The sequence below is a fragment of the Larus michahellis genome, chromosome Z, assembly GCF_964199755.1.
Source record: "Larus michahellis chromosome Z, bLarMic1.1, whole genome shotgun sequence".
In the NCBI taxonomy this organism is placed as follows: Eukaryota; Metazoa; Chordata; class Aves; order Charadriiformes; family Laridae; genus Larus; species Larus michahellis.
Window position 1 is genome coordinate 21990940 of NC_133930.1, and position 20894 is coordinate 22011833.

At 42.8% G+C, this 20894-nt stretch overlaps 1 protein-coding gene across 4 annotated transcripts in view; it reads right to left on the reverse strand.

Annotated features, from left to right (window-relative positions):
* ELOVL7 (ELOVL fatty acid elongase 7) overlaps positions 1-20894 on the reverse strand; it is a 32506-nt gene extending 11612 nt beyond the window's left edge. The window contains exons 1-2 of one of the 4 annotated variants that reach the window (XM_074570658.1): positions 20759-20894; positions 302-395 (exon numbers count right to left, since the gene is read on the reverse strand). In XM_074570658.1, the coding sequence (XP_074426759.1) occupies positions 302-365 (64 nt within the window). In that variant the 5' untranslated portion in view covers positions 366-395; positions 20759-20894. Of the gene's footprint in view, positions 1-301; positions 396-19394; positions 19482-20391; positions 20522-20758 lie in introns of those variants that run through there. The other 3 variants (XM_074570657.1, XM_074570659.1, XM_074570660.1) reach the window with 3 other exon arrangements.

Sequence of the window (20894 nt, forward strand, 5' to 3'; positions counted from 1 at the left end):
AAGAAAAACATAAACTATTTCCACACACCAGAAACTCTTCCAGGAGAATCACTGTCTGCATTTTATTTAGTCTGAACTTATAACCATAAACTAGCTCAGTTTTGCTTTTTTTCCTTTTTAAGAAAGCAGAAACTAGTCTGTTCTTTGTAGTTAGAGATGTCAATATGCAACCTTGCAAGTCTTAAAAACATTTACAAGAAGACAAAGCTACTTTAAGTTGATAAACAGTACACCTAGAATAGCTACACATTGCTATTCAGAATTATTGAAAGTTAATTAGTTTTAGATTTAAATGACTCACCGGCATCTTTAATCCATTCATCATACAGTAGTACAGCCTTTGATGTCAGATTGCTAAAGGCCATTTTCACTTGATTAAGATTTTATGATTTTGCCTGCAGGAAAACAACACAAAACAGAAATATGAATTTTTGTAATTAATAAAATAAAGGTCAATAAAGCATTTTAGAAAATATTCTCGTGGAACAGAATGGAAAAAAATAGAGACGGGGCTAACAGAGCACCACGTGTGAAATACAGATCAGGGAGCATTAGCTGACCACATTGCAGTATGCCTGATGCTAATTTATAGCTGAGCTGTTACGTGCAACAATATGATTTTGGAATCTCTACATAACAAACAAGGTGCCTTTATGCCATAAAGCATTATCTCAAGAAACCATACTGTGGTTAACCGTTACAGTCGAGGGGTAGATATAAAAAAAGAGCAGTTGCTTAAATTTGTTTTTATTGACGTCTCCACTTAAAGTCACTTACACGTGAAGAAGTTCAGCTTTGCAACATTTACTACAGAAAACTTTAATTTTCTAACTAAGAAGTATTTCTAAGGTAGGTGGGAAGGAGGAAAGGTGCCAATATGTCTGCATACTCCTTTTAAATACAATAATTAGCTATGTTATAATTAGTATGCAAATCACACGCTGATGAATCAACTGTTTCCACACCAGGATCATGAAGTGTCATAGCACCACCAGTAATATCATTAACTCACAAAAATTATCCAGCATATCCAGTTTGCATGCAGCACCACCCACGTATGAAAACTTTTCAAAGAAGCGTGCTTATATGAATACTGACTTTTGCTTCAAAATCAAGTACTCATCAGCCCCTACCTTGCCTCAGTCCCCCTAGAAAATACTTCCTTAAAAATCCCAACACGTTTGGAGGATGCCTCTCCTACTGAGTGAGATGATGCCTGTCTCCTCACTGAGTGAGACACTCAGTGTCTCACTTTTCCGTGCGATTTCTCTCCACACCCCTGTGCAATCTTCTTCACACCGTATTTGCCTTTATCAGTCCAGGCTTCAGCACACCTTGATAACCAGCTCCTTTCCTCCATCTGCCCTTCTGCGTCTCCCCCAGGCTAAGCAAGCTGTGGGTCTGGAGAGCCAGTTCTGCCCTCATGATGGTAATGCATCTTACTCCTCAGATCTCCCCACCATCATATTCTCATCTGACCTCACCTTAACTCTCCTGCAAAATAATTTCCCCCTTATCTCAGCTTCTACAAGTGGCTCCTGTACAATGCCATTTCACAGGAGCTTTAAGGCACCTCAAAGTACACTATACACACCCTTCATCACAAGATGCAGCACAGACAAGCCTGCCTGCAACAGAGTTCATCTGATCTACCTCTTCCCAGTTCTCGTTTTGCTACCCACTTGTTTTCTTGCTTGCACTTCTGTCCTATGTGTCTGTACATCTGAAACCACCATCAATTTCTTGTTCAGAAAAATATTCCCTCTGCAAGTCTCCTTAAAGTTCACATTTTCCAGAAATACCATCCTCCAGCATCAGCATTTCCCAATGCAATGTCACTGCCTTTATGCTGACCACTTTCATATGGCCTATGTTCATATTATGACATTCGCTACAAAGCTGTATGTTTATAAAGGAGCAGAGGACATCATCTTCCTTTTCTAATGGAAACTTGAGTGGCCCTCTTCCTTTTGGCAATAGCAATCACACAAGAGAAAAAGATTTTAGTGGAAAAAGATTTTAGTGTCAGAGAAAAATTATAAATATCCCTGCCACCTTGCTCCAAAAGACAAACTATGGATGATATCAAACATTTGTAGACCCAACCTTGTCTGAAACACCAAATACCTCAGATTGTCTGACTGTATCAACTGAGCAACTCAGACAAAAGTAACTGGTGCTGAAGTGCTAAAAATCTGTATTTTACAAATAATTATTTTATTAAAATAGTTAGATTGATTACAGTAAATTATCCTTAAAATCCAGTATTCTGACCGTTTCAGTCCCATGAGAACAGTCTATCAAGAGACAAGTCATGGCAAACAGGACTTGTTCAGTGGTTATAATGATATTCTACCAAAGCCTACAGACACCTTCTGCACAGTACGGCTCAATATTTCAATAAAAGTGTATTCACTGAATACAAACAATCACATTACACTTAATCAGTAATTCAACAAGGAAAACAGTTTACTGATTTCACTGTCTTTCTGCTCCCATCCTGATGAAGATGTTACTGGAACTCAGAGTGGCTAGCTCAACATGCTAACCAAAACCTATGTTGAATGAGTAACCTACTGCTTCAAACGTGCTCTAAAAAATCTAGAAAATTCTGGTCTGGATGCTGGCTCAAAATGAATTGCCATTAATTACAGGTTTGGGGGTGTTGATTGACTTTTCCTCCCTCTTACAGTGCAAAGCTCTCATCCTGACTACTGCATCCTCACAAATACAGAATTCTGTACTGTCATCCACTTGAGTAGTCAACAGCGCATTAATTTTGCACTAGGAGTCCAACAAACCGACTGTCAGTGTTTAAATAGCAACTTTTATGCCTGGTAAGCATTGGGATCAAAAGCACGCTTTTTATCTGGAACCAGACTCTATTTCCAATAGATAGCTTCTGCTCATAGTAGAAAGGCAGCAGATCAAAAGAGCAAATCCTCACATTTCCCAGCCCCTACCATACTGATGGAGAGACATTTGTCCCACCTCTTCTGACCCCAGCACTCACAGCTCTTTAAAACATTTCACAAGAGCTAAGACAGTAGAGGGTCTTAGCCCACGAGGTTTCTTTTCTGTTCATAACCCAGCACAGCAGCTGCTAAACTTGTTCTGGAAGTTTCTGCAGTTTAGTTACTATCCTTGAGAGAAGGATGTACCAGCGAGACAGCAGCCACAGCCTCACCACACAGACATACTGACCGATCACTTAGTCTGAATCCAAAGGTAAGCACAGTAAAATAAGTTAAAACTAAATATTTTAAGAGCAGTTATTTTCTTAACTAGCTGCCTAGTTTTCCTCTGGAAGTCCAGTTCTGTGAAAAATTGTTTGCATTAATATTAGGCTTTCAGGTTTTTTTTTTTATTTGTTAACTACCTACAAGTAGAGTTAATGGCAGCATGGAAGGTATTTTGATTTATCCTGCTATACTTACTTCACACACAAATTCACACATACAGGAAAACAGTATGATCAAGGCTTGTTTTGTTTTTGTTTTGTTTTTAAATAGAAGAGTAAAAATACCCCATGTATCCATAACACAAGATAAACAACTAGCTCGTGCTTCATCAGAAAACCAGACCATTTTTGAAAAACTGTTTTTTTTCCGGTAAAACTGTGTTGTTAAGAAGTAACCTGATAAAGCTTTGACCATAATACAACCTTCCGTAACGTTTGGCAGTTTTGAATTCTACAGAACTTGTCCTCTAAATGTGAGGCTGGAAATATTTGGCCTGAAGGGACAAAGACTTGGGGGCAGAGAAGGCCATTTGTTAAATACACTGTTTAGTTCTTCACGCTGTAAACTCATCTGCACATTCAGCATTTGCATAGCCACAGTTCAGTCAGCAAAAAAAAATAATATATATTTAGTCTGCATACCTGCTAATGTACTTATGGAATCAGCACATTGTCACTTTTATTTCCGATGTTCCACTTTCTGCTTTATTTATAAAATTAAAAAATGCAACTAAAATGCACTAACAGTAGGGAGTTTTCTTTTTAAAATGGAGTTTCTAGATTGTAGTAACCTCTCAAAATAAGGGCAGTTACATTATAGTCTGCATTAGCAGACTAATTTTCAAAACTAGGTTATTTTAAATGACATATTGGAAGCAATTTACATAAATTTTTAAAAATGCAGTCATGTAAGTTCAGTCTGCCCAGCTTGAAAAGTTCTAAAGAACACAAGAGGCGGTCCTCTGAAACACACATATTTGGAAAAATAAGCACTGAAATCACCTCCAAAACATATGCAGGGTACTCGGCTCTGAGGAAGAAATAAGCGCTATTTTTCTTCTTTTCCTTGTATTTAAAAATGTCAATGGAAGTATTATTGTGCATCTAGGTTCAAGCCAGCTGTGCTAATAACATACCTGAAGAAACCTTTAAACAAATGTGTGTTCCCCATTATAAAAACAGAGGCTGTAAGTGAGGCAAATGAGGGACAGGGCTGTGTTAAAACAGCAAAGTCATTTGCTGGCCTCTGGTCCCCTGCAGCTCGGCAGACAGAGCCCGCTAACTGCAGCTGAGTTGAGGCACATGGCTTGGCAGAACCAATTTCAAATTGGACCATTACCTTTACTGGAGAGGCAAGGGTAGATGATAAGATCATTTTCACCAGCCAAAAATGCCACAAATACCACAGCAAACCATATGAGAATGCCTCGTGATGACAAGTAGTAGGTAATAAGTTGTTGGAAGTGCTCAAGTCAGGTTAGCACAAAAACTATTAGTGATTCTTGTAATGGGAATTACTGGTATGCCTCAAGCATTCCTTATTTTTAAATGAGAGCGAGAAGTTTCTCACATTCCTCTGCTTAACCCGCAGGAAAGATATTTGCCATTCTTGATGCTCATTTATTCACCCTACATAGTTTTTACATATTGAAACAAGTATCAACATTTGCTTTTAAATAGCAATTTTACAAGTGTTTTATGTTGATGGTTACTGAACAAAACAAACAAATAAACAAAAGAACTTGTCGGAAAACCATGCAGAATAAAAAAATCTAATGTGAGTTCGTCACTCCAGAAACCAGTTCTAGAAGCCACAGCTAATTATTAGAAAGATGGACAAGCTACTTTTAACAGGGACGTCTTAGCAAAAGACTGGAGAATATGACAACACAGTACAAACTCCAACGGGGTAATTTCCACTCAAGGCAGCTCCCAAAAGCAAAGGTTCCAGAGCATCCCCTCCGGCCTGGCAAGCAGGTAATGACAGGCGGACCCCCCGCCCCACAGAGCCCGCAGGAAGATGGGGAGAGCCTGCAGAAAGAACTGACCCACGCAGATCTGATTTCAAAATGGTATCTTAAGAAGTGACAGTAATAATGGCTTACATATTCAGACACAATTATGAAATTTTCATCTTTCAGAATCACTTGGTATACTGTTGTTAATTCTTCTCTTGAAGTTCAGAAGGTAATTAAATCAGGATGTTTCACAGATGGTATCTTCAGCTTTACCTGGGAAATACCAGCTCTGCCCTTCCTATTTCCCAAGGCTGTGTGCTTACATAATTGCAGTTATTTTAACTACGTTACTCCCTTATGCCACCTGGCAAACAAATACAAACTGCCTATTACATTAGACGGATTACTCACCTATATTCTGCAACAAAGTTTTAAGCTTCAGCTGGGTGTCTCCTGTTGTTAAGGATTTCCTTGAGAAGAGTTTCCATCGCCTTCCCCATCCCTTACGCCTTCTCTCAGCCACCCAACCCATTTTTTTTTAAAGATTCATCTCACATTCAACTGTAGCCTCAGTTGGCTACGACCTGCTTAGCATTAAGTGGCCTTTCCTTTTTTTGATAGTATCAGTTGTAAACACTGTTCCTGTTAGATGACAGTTCTGCCCAAGTGAGTGACAGAAGGCAGGCAAGGCAACTCTCTGCAACAGAGGTGCTCGGAGAAATTTCCAAGTTTTGAGAGATGTATTAGTTAGTTGTTACCTTGATTAAGTTTCAAACTTTGTCTTTGAAGCCAGTCCATTTTAAAACACAAATCCCAACTCCTTAGAGCGCAAAAATCCCTGTGTGTACATTTTAAAGTAGACATTGGAGAGAGAATAGCAAATTTCAAAATAAATATAAATTCCTTTTCAAAAAGGTGGACATCCTAAAAACACATGGAAGAAATTTAGAAACTATATTAGAAAGTGTACCTGTAAAATTCCCCATTGACAGGATTCAATAAGAGATCTAGCACTTACCCTATGTAGTCACCGTTACTGACTTACGTACGTGGTACCTCTTCATTTAACGCTTTGATTTTTAAACTAGCATCAAATCTGTCATTCACCCACATGAATAAAGTAGTCTGTAAGCAGCAGAACTGGTGAAAACACATTTCATTTCACACTTCAGATCCATTTTCTGCCAGGCTAATGGATTTACCATTCTTATGATGTGTAAAATAAAGACCAGTTTGTATTTCCTTCCACACCTGCCTATAAATTGTTAAAAGAACTGATACTGCAGACTTCACATCAAGGTTGAACACTGGGGAGAGGCATAGAAAAGCATCTTTCTATGGGAACGGGTTCAGGTTCTTCATGGGCCACAGGTGCAGCCCCGTCTTGTGCCCAACTCCCGGCCAGAATCATGCAGACCTTCTCCTGGTCCACACACACTGATGCCACCACCAGTGACTGCTGAACAGAGAAGCCCCAGAGAGCAGCCCCACAGCATCACTGCTGATCGGTCCAGTCCTCAGGTAGCTGCAGGGCAAGTCACAGCAGCTCACTGACCCAACTGAAAGCTTAATCTTTCGAGAAAAAAAAGTTCTTTTTCAGTCAGCTCTGAGCTGAAGGGCTGAATGGACCTAAGCAGGCAAAGAAAACATCGAGACACATGAACTGGGATCCCGCAGGCAGGGAGGAAGGTAGGAGTAGCAGCCCTGTCACAGGTCCCTTTAAGCTGGCACTGAAACCATGTAGTGAGGACACAGAACCATCATGTCCAGTCCTGCATAATTATAGACAACCACATGCTATATCCGTAGTCACGAATTTCACACACTGCACCTGAGCAAGTCATCGCTGTGTCCATTACAAGCCACAAGGGACACTCTACAACACAAGAACTGAAGTCACAGAAATCACATTGTGCTACCATACAGCAGGAAAAGATCTGGCATCACCAATATCTTGAACATCTTAAATGCATCACCTGGGGTTGCAGTGATGCATGGTGAAAGTGATGCGAGGGACTAACATCCTACATCACATAGTAAAACAGATCAAGTACAAACACTCCTTGCAATCATAGCCTGGAAGGAGGTTTCTTTACAAGTCCAAACTCAGTTATCAATTTAACTCAGGTATGAGGAAGACTCTGGACAGGTCTCTGAAAAGATTCCCAGTTTCACTTGGGAAGTGAACACCATGGACATCAGTGTCTTTTCCCCTGTTTTCTCTCCCTGTATTCCCAATGCTTCAGAGAAAGGCAAAAACATAAGCAGGGGAAAAAGCTCCTAGAAATTTTAACTTGCTATCAGTGTTCCCCTGCCTTTACGAAAAACTCTTTACTTGAACATTTGCATGCCAGCCATCCTGCAGCCAGCTGGTCTCACCTGCCTACCCCTCTGCTTCGGGCAGAAGCTCTTCTCATTGGTCCTCCAGTGCCTGACTTGCACTTGGCTTCTTTTAAGTTTCATTCCAGCTCAGTGACACCAGCTCACAAAGTCACCTAACCCTGCCTACATGGTGAGCCCTGTGGCACATGTCGCATGGCAACTTTCACCTAGAAGTCAGAATAAGGTTCACCTATGATGCCATTTTTTTTATTAACACAACCTCGTTTCCATTAGATAAGGATATATCATTACCCTTATCAAAGACCTTTTTGACAAAGTATTGATTTAGTAATTGGGCCATATTCGACTCAGGTTAACTTCCTCACCCAAAGGACTTAACAGATTCTCCTTTTTCCTCCTTGCTTATTATGTAACTATAAAACTTTCTACAGCATTTCAATTTTTCCTTCAAGACCAGATCATCTAAGTTTTTGGTCACTTTAAACAGGCTTTCACAAAATGAGAACCAGGGGCTAGAAGTAGAATAACACAATCTAGTATTTTCAGCTGAGCTACACAATCGTGCCAACTCATACACCCTGCACCCTCCTCTACAGGTCAACATCTTCATAACACACTAAGTTTTTACCCATTCTGTTTTTTGGGGTTTGTTTTGTTTTCCTCTACAGCAGGGACAGTTCTGATAAATATATGTAAGAATTATTTACAGCTGTGGTGTTTCTAAGGCATACACATTTTTAGCAACCAAGCAAACCAGAATACAAAACTCTGTACTGAGCTAGAGGAGTAAGGAGTGGTATTTACCTGCACTGCAAAGATAGCACAGTATGTGTTTTTTAACCTGCAAAGGAAGTATATTATTTTTAAGATACAATTTATAGGTAAGGTCTAAAAAGGTAGAGGGAGTGCAAGTGCTAAGAACTTTGAATGAAAGGGATCGAAGATGTCTGATGACATCAAAAGTTTGCATCTTAGAAGAGTAAAAATTAATGGGCTTTGTAGACACATCCACAAAATAGGACTAATGACATTTAATTTCTTCTCATTGTGGTGATGAAGATTGCTTGTTTTGAGTACACACTGTAGTTATTTGAATGCTTTGGTAAGACTCTTCAACTTCTTACCAGACACCCCTTTTAAGGTGATGCACATGGAATGAAGATAAGTGTGTCCTCATATCAGTTATCAGTACACCTTCCCAGTATACCTGACAAAGGGCAGGCCACAAGCGAAACAGGCTCAACTAACATTGCCAAGATTTTGATCAGTCTAAAACTCTCCCTCCTTCTCTACTGTGATACCATTACCCAAAGTCTGTATCATTCCTGAACCTCTGAGTAAGACAGCTTATAACTGACTCCAGTTACAAGCACTATTGCTTATATCTACCTGCCTGATTAAAGTTACTCAAGTGAAAATATGAAAAGGGATATGAGTGAGACTGTCCGCTTCCTTCAGCGGCAAGCTGAGTCACTGAACTGGCTCCATCATATCTATCCTCATTAACAGTTAATGCACGTGAGTTAACTGCATATGAGAATCTCATACATCCAATTAATTACAATAGAAGCAATTTGCTACCAAGAACTGGTAGAGAATTTTGCTTGATATTACCCATCACTTAATAGAACAATGACATAAAGAGTCACAGTGGGGGGCACTCCATGGAAGCTAAACAAATAGAGAAATGCAGAGCTAGACTTCCTCTCTCAGAGATGACTCCTTAAAACAAATGTGAACAAGATTTGCTACACGGGTAACACCTTGCTAATCTAGCTAATACCAATGGAAAAAAAAAGCAGACAAGCCTTCTTATTTCCAAAGTCCTCTTGTAACCAAGTCATCAATGGCAATGTACCTGTAGCTATTCATCGCTGTAGAAAAATAAATACAGAAAAACTAGACCATAAATTTCCACCCGTGGCAGACAAAGACAGGGAAATGGTGCTGTCTTTTGTAACATGAAAATACAGCAGAAAGGAGTTTCATAGGAAGAGACAAAAAAAAAATACATCTAATTACCTTAAGAAAACAACATTCACCGTGAGAAAGAAGAGGTGAGCAAGTAAAGTGAAAAATATTTATCATTAACAAAGGAGAAAGTATTTTTCTACACTCACATCTTGCCTATAACATTTACTCAACTCCGCTGCTATCACTGTAACTGCCACGGTGCAAAGTCAATATCATTTTACAGAACTTTTATTGCACCAGCTGGAATCTTGCTTGGTTCAGAATATTAGTAACGCTGACAACACCGGTGTGGAGTTGCAACATGGTATTTTGTTCTCTTTCTCTTTAATGCAGCAATTCAGAAAAGCCAAGCTGCTCCCACACCACTCACTCGTGCTGACGTGGGCTGATTTCCTTTACCATTGTTTCCCACCGCCTTGCACTTGCTCAACCTACCCACCCTCTGGGTCCTGGGCTGATATCCTAGGCAGCAAAATAATGTGTTCCTTCTGCTCTCATTTTGCTTGCGTTGCATTAGGCGCGCATAAATTTTAAAGGCAGATGACATAGAACTGACACCCTCCCTTCCCTCCCCCTCTTTTTTTTTTTTGTGTTGTTTAAGCTACCATGCAGCATAGCGGACATGCTGTTGAGCACTGTAAACAGCAGCGGTGTCACCCTCTGTAGCGGACATGCTGTTGAGCACTGTAAATATCAGCAACTGCACCCTCCATAGCGGACACACTGTTGAGCACTGTAAACAGCAGCAGCGTCACCTTCCCTAGGAGGCTCTTTCAAAAGAAAGCTGGAACCAGCTGTGTCGGCACCTTCTTCCACAAGGGCCCACACAGCGCAGCCCTGAACGCCAGGCACTGCGACACAGGCTGCTGCTGCACAGCCAGAACGGATGGCAGAGCTTTAGGGTGACAAAAGCCATTTTAACGGAAATCTGTGCTAAGCGTGTTTTTAAACTGAAGTCTGAGAACACTCCCCCTACCCAAGGAAGTGCTCTGACAGTTATCATAAAAAAGCTGCCACTCCCAAGTTCAGTCTTGGCTCATGAACTGCTGTTGTGAATGTGCTTTTTGGAGTGCTCCAGGAAACTACTACACTGCCACATCCTAAAATCTTTCCAGTCCAGGGCTGGTAATTTGTACAGCTGCAGCTGGAGGTTCCAAATCACTGAGGGATATGCAATGAGATATAAAGGCCTTAGGTTCTGGGGGGTTTTGTTGTTATTTAAATCAACATTCTTCAGCATAACAAAAGGCCTAGTTAATCTCCACAAAACATACTCATGAGTATTAGCGTCAGGCAAGACACGAAGGTACATTACACTGTTGTTTGGAGACTGAGGCCTCTCAGAATAACTAAACAGAGCAGTAAGAATATGAATAGACTTCTAGTTTCCCCTGACACTCCTGTTTTTCCTCCTGCTTCCCAAAGAAGATCCCCACTTAAAACCCAAAATATTTATTTTGACTTGACAAGAGTTACTGCAGCAGTCAAATGCAGTTTCAGAAATGGAGGCGGGGTGGAAAAGTCAGACATTTCCCAGTAAGTGCCTGTTGCGCTCTGTACTCAAGGGAGGAATCATAGAGGGATGGAGAACAGAGAGCAAAGAGACATCTGAACGTTAGGGACAGCTGGAGGAAATAACCCTACAGACTCATCCTGTAGTCAAAGATGCTTGTCAAAGTTGCAATGTACTTATACTTTGAGTCCAGGGATGAACACATGGGAATTCATAGAACCATAGAATGGTTTGGGTTGGAAGGGACCTTAAAGATCATCTAATTCCAAACCCCCCTGCCACTGGGGGTTAAAATTAGTATATTATAAGAGCCCTTTTGATTCTGTTTGAAATTTGAGTAAGCTTTTGGGCATTACTCAAGCCATTTTGGATGCTCTTTACAGTACTTCATGGTCAATAACTTTTCATAGCACCCTTCCCTTTTGAGGTGACTGCATCCCTTAGAGGGTGATCCAGTTTGGCAGTATCTGGGCACACGGGGTGAACACAAGAATGGGAGCACCTTTGCTCCCATTCAATACCAACTCAGTACTAACAGCAGTTCCAGAAATGCTCTTTTCCACTTGCTGCACAGGTAATCTTGTAAGGACAATAGAACTGTTGGATTTCCAAAGGGTTCACGTGAAAGCCCGGAGGGTCATATTTGGGCAACAAACAGTATGGAACAGGAACATTCATAGCTGCCTACAAGCATTAAGAGAGAGGACACATCAGTCAAGGTGACTCAGAGCAGTCAAAGGCCTATGGAGACAAAAGGAAAAGCTTGCTCCAAGGGCAAAGCAATGCAGTGTGGAACAGTATTCAGATGACAACCTAACCTCAAAAGCTTACATGAAAACAAAAATCTCCATCACCTAAAAATATTAACTGGCTTGATCAGCAAAAAGTGTCTTACAACATTGTTTTAAAAGAGATCTTGTTATAAAAATACAGCTTTAAAAATATATCAGTTCTTTGTTCAATTTCCAAGCAATCAACACACAGGAGTTTGCACAGCACAAAATGCAAAGTAGAGGCTGATATTATGGGAAAAATATATTAATGACATTACACAACTGCGAAGGTTTACTTCTGCTCCAGATCTTGTTAGATCCTTTGCTAAGAGGAATTTTTTTAAAGTTTTCATTATTTTGCACTTTCAGGAAGCTCAAGAACAGTCTACAAAGCAGCATTATGCAGACTATGAGTTTGTAACAGTAGAGCTTTTTAAAATCAGCTTAAAACACCGAATGATAACTTCACAGAACAGGATGAAACACCACATTAATGCACAGGTTTCATCACAGGTATGTCATAAGGATTTTCCGTCTTCTATCAGTATTTTCCACTGCTACAGTTAAATGTAGTTTTTACCATTTTTCCAAGCATTCAGAGACCACCCAGGACCACAAGACATCGCCACAGTTTAAAATAGATCAACTCAGCCAGACAGCGTGTGGCATTGCACTTATTTCTTTTTCCCTCTTCCCGATCCTGAAAGATTGCCAAACACAAATAGCTCACAAAAATGTATCTCATCAACAAAGTCCATTAGGCAACGGATGAATACAGAAATCACAGAAACACATCGGAATAACGCAGGAGACAATAATACTTCCAGCGCAGAAGCTTGGCAAGCAACAGAGTACTCAGCCTAATACTAATGTTCCTGTAAAACACCAGTATACAAGAAACAGACAAGTGTCTAATAGTCTACTCAGCATGCAACAGCAGTAAAAGAGAAGAAAACTGGACTGTCTCCAGTGCAAAGAAAGATTAGGCTTATATATAACTATGCATTTAAGTTATCAGAAAAAGCCTCAGACAGCATTTTTCACATACAGGTTTCAGTGCTTTGCAGAAGAGGTCAGCATGTTTGGTTCTCTCTTTGTATGGAGCACTCAGACACCAGAGAAAAAGGGGCACCTTTCCCACCAGGTAGCGCAGCAAAGCTGTGAACAACACCGAAGTGTTGGGTGCCAGTTCACTATTCCCGTTACTGTGCAAAACTACCAGGGCCACACACCACTGTCTGAACCTACGGCAACGCTGCAGCCTGCATCACCCCAGCGCGTTTCTAAGCGCAGTGGTTTGTCTCCACTCTTTCTCTGCTACCTCGCCTCAGGATGATTTTAGCATTCACGCTCAAACCAAGGAATTTGCTTTCACCTACACTCACTGCCTTCCATACACATTATAGAGCTGCAGGTTCATCCTGTCGACTACATCCAAAAGAGGGGTGCTTTCCTTCTAACTGGACGTCTTCCCACTGCTGTTGGCTCAACAGATGAGTCAAGGTCATATCATTTCACCATCTGTAAACGCAGCTCCCTTGCTTATCGCAAAAGGCTGTCTAGTTTCAATTAGGTTTTGCCCGATGCTCCGTCACCTTGGATGAAAGCAACCGATGGCGTGCAATCACACCTCACAAGAATATGTGTAAAGTCTCTACAGGATAAAAGCAAGAACACCAAATTGCACAATTTCCACAGCTCCAGAGGCAATTTTCCATCCTGTACTTTTAAACATAGTTCAAATGGCGTATTTAAGCTGTTCAGTTTTGAAATACAGTAGCAACCTCATTTCAACAGGTTGGTCAAAACTCCAGATCAAACCAGAACTCTGCATGGTCCAGTCCATGTTCAGGAATCTTATTTCTGCAGCTTTTAGATAAGCACCTATAGTCGATCCAGTGGACCACTTCAGTTTATGAGAAGCAGTTTCAGGGTAATCTGGAATTCAGCTGGGGGATTTTTCACCCCCACAACATTTCAAACATTCATCAAAGGACTTGCTGAAGGGAGGCAGAGAGAGCTCTGACAGCTCCTCTCTTTCACACTCCCTCCTGCCAACCTTTTCCCTTCTCCAACATGTAAGAGTCATGTTCATGGTTAGAAGTTAAAAATGAGTGGACTTCCTGAACACCAGAGCTATGCATAAAAGCTGTTTACAGCCTTGCCTTACAGTTTTAGCACTTCTTCATGTAAAACCAAACTCAAGCACACTCCTCTATAACAACGTAACTTGGTACACAACAAAAGGTGCTACAGAAACAATGCTGTCAGCACGATAGCAATAATGCAAGTGACCAAAGGAATTAGTATCTTTAACAAAGTTTCTGAGGAACACAGCTCACAAGTACTTTTGAGAAAGGTTTAACTTCAAAGCTGGCAGTGAACACTGAGCTTCCTCCATTAGCCTCTTGGCTTTCGTACACAGTGTCTTCTACACATCTCAGTCACAAGAGCCAAGGGTGGACAGGGCAGTTCCAAAGTGCATTGCAATAATTTCATTAAGCTTGTCAGACCCACTTTGTACAGTTAAAGTCTCAAAATCTCTTATTTCAGCACTGAAAAGCCACAGAACTCTGACTACAAAAGTGATCGAAGAATGTATTTAATGCAGATATTTCCAACTGTACATCTAAACAAACAAAAAAGGGATTGTAGTGGATGTTACAAATGCAAATACTGTAAAATACACTATTCACTTGCAGTATACCTGAGTCTAAGTAATTTTCACCTGTACAGGAGGAGGCAACATTACCAGCTACTACTTCTCTGAACAGACAATAGACATTTCCATGCTGCCCATCCCCATCTATTCGTAATACCACATGGTAAACAAATACCACAGTATTTACTTAACAGAATAAATGAGCACACCTGACCAGTAACCCTTATACTGCTGATGCCTGAGACAATACCTTTTCATTAAAAACAAGAAACACCTACAACATTTTATCAAAAGAAAACAACTGAAAATATTGTCTGTAAAGTCTTAAAAAAAAAAAAAACAACCCACCAACAACCAGATACATTTGACAAATACTGTATTTCAATACTTAACTAAAGAGAAACACTTCTCCAACCCCCCCAAAAAAAGGACAAAAAAAAAAATAATCTTTGCCAACAGCGCCAACAGTTCCAAACCAAGATGTTTCTCCTTCCCAGTCACCTTGCACTCTGCTCAGGTACACATCAAAAAACATTAGTTTTCAACTACTGGTAACAATTTCCAGGCATTTTACTTTTTAACAGAACAGGCAAAACCCAATTTAAAAAAAAAAAAAAATCTACTTGTCACCTCAAATAACTTTCCTGAAAGAAAGGGCATGGTACCAACGTGAACCATACCCATAATCTGAAAGCATCCAGAGAAGCACTGAATCAGGTTTTTGTGACTTTGTTTTAAGCCACTTCAGGACTGATGATACAATGCAAATTATTTCCAAATCAACAAACTGATCTTTGTGTTTCAGACTCCAGCAAGAGTTGTCCCCTTCTTTTGTTAGAAAACAAAGAATAAAAGGAATAGAGTTATTCTTAGTAAGCTATGTTTTTATCTCAGACATACCCATAAACCCAGAATGCCGTCACTGGGATAGGACCATTCTCTTGAATTCCAGTCCAGGAGATGCCTGTAGAAACTTAACAGCTTTTTGCACTATTCATACTATTTGCTTGTACAGGTTTTTGCAGTGCACAGTACAAAGTTATGCTCATACTCACACACATTGGGCGAGGTACTGCTTTAAAAAAAAAAAAAAAAAATAAAGGACTTTGAATAGAGGCTTCAGGCACGGGGCCCAATGTGCAAGGCACCATATCAATATAAAGATAATCCAAACTACAAAGAACTCACAATACAATTAAATGCACACAGGCAGCGTGCAGGAATTCATAAAGCTGCTACAAGCAGCTTCTCTTGAGCATAGGCTGCTCGAGCAGAGCAAGTCTGACTCTTTACAGGCTAAGTTTGTAATTGTAAGAGTGCTTTTAATGGTGCCAATGTCATTTTAATCAACCTCTCCCCCCATTACTCATACCTGCTCCCACGTCACCCTTGACTTGTACTGGAAAAACTGTTTTTCTGGATGCATAATTAAATAGATTGGGAAACAGATCCAGGGTGGGGGAGACAGCCCAGCAGAAAAGGAAAGGGTATTTTTAGCCCAGACCAGTTCCTCAGCACACTTAGCACTGGCCTTCACCAAGGGTTCTACCAACGCAGCAGAAAGGTGACACAAGGGCAAAAGCACTCAGGGCAAAAGAAATGCTGGTGAAACTACATCAGCATAAGTTGGTATCATGAGTGGAGCGGAGATAAAAGTCGGTGTTCACTGCTTTCACCCCGACGAGTAACACAGCCCTGACACAGTTCAGAGGGGCAATCTTAATACCATTGCTCCTGGCAAATAAGATGATTCATAGAGTTTATTGACACCTATATTTGTCCTCCTTGTAACATCTGTGCCACTCTGCAGGTGGAACCAGAGCTTGCTTTGGCCTGGATAGGCTTCACAAGAAGTTTTCAAGAGGCTGGTTTTGTGTGCTAGCTCAGGATTTCAAAGTTAAAAATGTGACCAAAATTCAGTTCCTCGGATTCTCTTCCAGAACCAAGATAACAACCATGACGCTTTTACACTTGTGCTGCTCTAAACTGTGTATTTTGTCACATTACACACTTTATGCACTACTTACAGGTGCTTTTTAGTTAACATCTTCAGCGGTAAAATGTTTTGTGCAATCATCATAAGCAGACAGAACATAAATAGCAAAATACATGCAGGAAAAAAAAATTAAAAAAATTAAGACAAACACCAACAGACATATGGAAAGCATTTTTCCTACATGAATTTAGTAAAAAGAGACAAAAAATAATAAAAAAAAATGATTAAACATTTCCAGTTCAATGGTCAGCATTAAACACTGAAACCAAAGGCAGGTAAAGAAAAGAGACACCTGAGTTGCTCTGGTGTCTCCCATCAACATAAACTTACATATTTAATTTCAGCTGAAATAATTTTTTATGTTTTAGATTTCAACTAAGTATCAGAAGGATAGAAAAAATTCTTAACTGCTACATCACTTGCAACTTTGCGAAACTTCTTGTAAATTGAACATGTGACAACAGGCTACAGAAAACAAAACTTGCCTGACCCTCTGGCTTTTGTTTTCTTGCCTTTCAAAGGAACTATGTCAAAAAAACGACAATCAGGCTTACAAAAGGAATTATTTATTTTGTTAATGCTATGATTTTTTTCTAATTATCTGGTATTTTTCAAGGAGTAGGTGGTTTACTTTTCCCCATTTAGGCTGGATTTGCCCTCTGTAGATGCAGCACTGAGCCAGCGGGAGGCCACTGGACAAGCACATGGGACCTGCTCCCTCGCGCTGTACAGCAATGCAGAGCAACTACCCAACTTTTAAATAACATTTAAAGTAATTTTAAGTGAGCAGAAACCTCCTAAAGCTAAATCTTAACCAACTGTGAAGCTTTTGTGACATGTTTTAAATCTTTTTTTATGGCAACAGTTGTTCCTGGTGTTTGAATAGCCTCTGCTGGAGTTTCACAGTGTTTAGCTCCTGTCCCTTTCCACCTTGAGAGCGGCTTTCAATACTCAGAATACTAAATACTCCTAAACACTACCACAACTGCTCTTTGAAGCATCCGTAAATTGCAATAGAGAAAAATTTAATCAAATCTGTCATTTCTCAAACTTAGTAATTACTTGGGCAATGGGGAAACAAATAAAAACACTGCACTTGTGTGCTTGTCACCTGCTGTGACTTCAGAAAAGAAAACCAGAACATAGCTGCTGTAAGGGACATTGAGAGGAATGGAGTATTTCTTCCTTTTCAGCTACCCAGGATTTGGGAAGTAGCTTGAAGCTCCAGATATCCGCGAGCCTGAAGTCAAAATGAATGTTTGGCTATATAATTATTTTTATAAAGATGTGCTGTGCCACTGAATGTAACACCATCCCATTTATTCATCCTTGCCCATGTGCCATATTTTACAAACAGTCCTTAATCCACCTCAGACAAAGCGAACCAGAGTAGCTCAACCCACAGTCATGAGCTAAACTGTCTATTTTGGCTGGGACAGACCAGGGAGCTCGCACCAGCCTTCACCAGGAGGATTGCGAGGTGGTAGCCTGTGACAGCAGCGAGGCATCAGGCAGGGAGAGATGCCACCTGAAGTCTGCAAAGTTAGGTCCAGCATATGACAAGCACGATTTCACAGGCAGCTAATGAAGATCCAGAAAGGGATCCCAGCTCCCTTCCACCTTCTGCACCTGAACATGGCACAGAGGCGACGTCCTCTCACTTCCCTGGCCACACACGTGCCGCCCATGCCCATCCCACAGGATGCTTATCCCCCTGCCTCGCTCCGCATCTGCCCACACCTCCAGAAATCTATGTGTTGAGCAACCACCCCTGTGGGGGCAGGCCATAGAAAGAGATAAGATAAGCAGTAAACTAGAAGCATTGGGCAGAAGTAGGTTCAAGAGGAAGAGCGGGAGTACAAGGTTAAAAAAAAAAAAAAAGTTTCCCTGTTTATTGCAATGAAGTGAAACAAAGCCAGGAAGGGCAGGCACGGCACAGCAAGGGGAGCACACTCGGCGAGGTCATCCAGACACGTCAGGATACAGAAACGTACCTGATTAATTCTTTTACTGCTATGTAATTAGTTGATAGGTATTTCATGGTATTTGGTGAGCTTCGTAACTAAATAAGTCCTATTTGGCATGTATTACTTGACTAATGCCATGGCATCTTTCCCAACACATTCCATGAATATTGCTTCCTGTACCATAACCTGCCTCACTCTACCAGTAAATAAATACTAGTTAATAGTTGATCAACACATTGTAATGGAATACCATAAAGTTGTGTTATTCCCCACACTTGCAACGGAGGTGCTGCCAAGGAAGACTTCAAGCCTCCGTCTGGCTAGGTTTTCATATCCCAGGTCTTCGTACTTTTTCTTCAAGCGGACATGTAAGTACAAGTGCACCCATTCCTCAGTGAGGCATTTTCAGGGTATGTCCGCAGTGCCTAATGTTGTGTCGATAAACAGCAATGCTTCCTCTACCCAAGGCAGCTCCAAGGCAGCCTGAACACATCCCGGGCAGCACCCCAGATGCTGCGCAGCAGAATAAATCAGGCAGAACGCCGTTCCCAGGCTGCTCCCAACAACCAGAAAAACTTGTTCAAACTTTTCCCACATGGCAGTGTTTAGTAGAGACCTACACATGGGTCTGGGAAGGATTGAGGTATAATGGAGTAAGGAAGAGGGTATCCATACACAGCTGTAAGGTTTCTGGTTTGTCTGAGCAGCTTTAGTTAACTTATCTTGATTTCCTACACAAGCAAAGAAATAGGTAAATGTTGGTCTGCAGCCCCACCACACAATTCTATCTTAGTGGCAGCAACGCCCAAAACCCAACCAAAGTATCAATGTACTTAAAACATATTTACAAATTAAGTATCAGCACACTTACAACGCTCAAAGAACACCAGGACATATGTGGTTGCAAAGGGCAAGTCCAAAAGAATGGTTCAATGTAGCCTTGTCAGCCATAGGAGCTGGCACTCACCTGCTTCCTCCACTCACGGCCTCACTGCTGCCGACAGTCCTTAAGCAGGGACCCGCCATGCAGAGCAGCCCTGTCTCCGAGGAAGAAGGCAGCAAGCCAGACAGCCGCTCTTTCAACTTGCCAGACAACCCCTGACTAGACACCATCCCTCCAGCCCTACATTTTAATATCATCATTTTAAGCACAAGGGCCACACCTCTCCCCTGGCTGCCTCCAACCTTTGCCCCTGCAGAGAAAGAAGCCTCCATATTTTGACGCCTGTGATCACTCTTCTCTGTGGGGGGCATGGGGGAAAGGCATTTTTCAAGAATAAAATCCTCGATGCAGCCTCCTGTGCAAGGTGGAGGCCATCCCCATGCCTCATCCTTGGGGCCACTTGGTCTTGGGAGACAGGAAGATGAGCTCGATGCATGTGGGCCATGGCCAGAAGGACAGGCGCGGCGGGGTGCGGGGCATGGCCAGAGGGTTTAGGGGAACAGGTACCGTGGGGTGTGAGGCACAGCCAGAAAGCTTGGAGACCAGGTAGTGCAGGGTGTGAGGAACAGAGGTACCCCGGGGCACAGCCTAGGGGCTTGGGGGTAAGGCACAGCGGGGTGCAGATGGGGACAGGACCGGGGGGAGGGCACAGCGGGGTGCAGACGGAGACAGGGACCGGGGATGCGGGCGCAGCGGGGCGGGAAGATGCAGAGAGGGGCACAGCCGGGGGCTGGCGGGGGAGGCACTGGGTGTGCGAGCTCACCCAGGGAGCGCTGGGGGGAGGCGGGCAGGAAGCCCCCAGCCCGACCAGCCGGGCGCGCACAATCGCAGGTGGGACCCCGCGAAAGAGCGGCGGGAGGGCCCGTTCCCATCGCCACGCCGCGCCCGCCACGCCACGCCACGCCACGCCACGCCACGCCACGCCACGAGGAGCCCGGGGAAGGGTCGGACCCCCGTTGCCCCCCGTTGCCCCCCACCCCTCGCATCCGAAGTTTCCCGCTTTCCCGCCGGGACCACTCACACGGCAGCGGCGCGGCGCGTCCCCACCTGTCCCCGCAGCCACCGGGCACCAAATGAGCCACTGCCGGGAGGGAGGGAGGCAGGGAGGGAGGCAGGGAGGGCGGGAACGGCCCGGCCCCGCTCGCCCGGCCCGGCCCCCACTGCCTTGGCACCGCCTCCCGCCGCGCTCCCACCCGCGGCCGCGGAGTCCCCGGCCGCGAGTCACCCGGCCACAAGTCACCGGCCCCGGCCTTGCCTCTGCCGCCCCCTCCCGAGAGGCGGAGGGGGGGTTCCGGGCGCCCGGCGGCAGCAGGAAGCCGCGCGTTCCGCGGGCGGCGCCCTCACCGGGATGCCGGGGTAAGGATAGGGAAAGGAGAATCGATTTTTACCTGTTGCGGCATCCGCCGCTGCGGTGTCCGGGGGCTTCTCCGGACGCCCCGAGATCTCTCTCTCTCTCGCTAGCGGTTCCTCTCCACGGAGAGGGGCGGACCGCAGCGCGGCTTCTTGAGGCCGCTCCGGGATCGG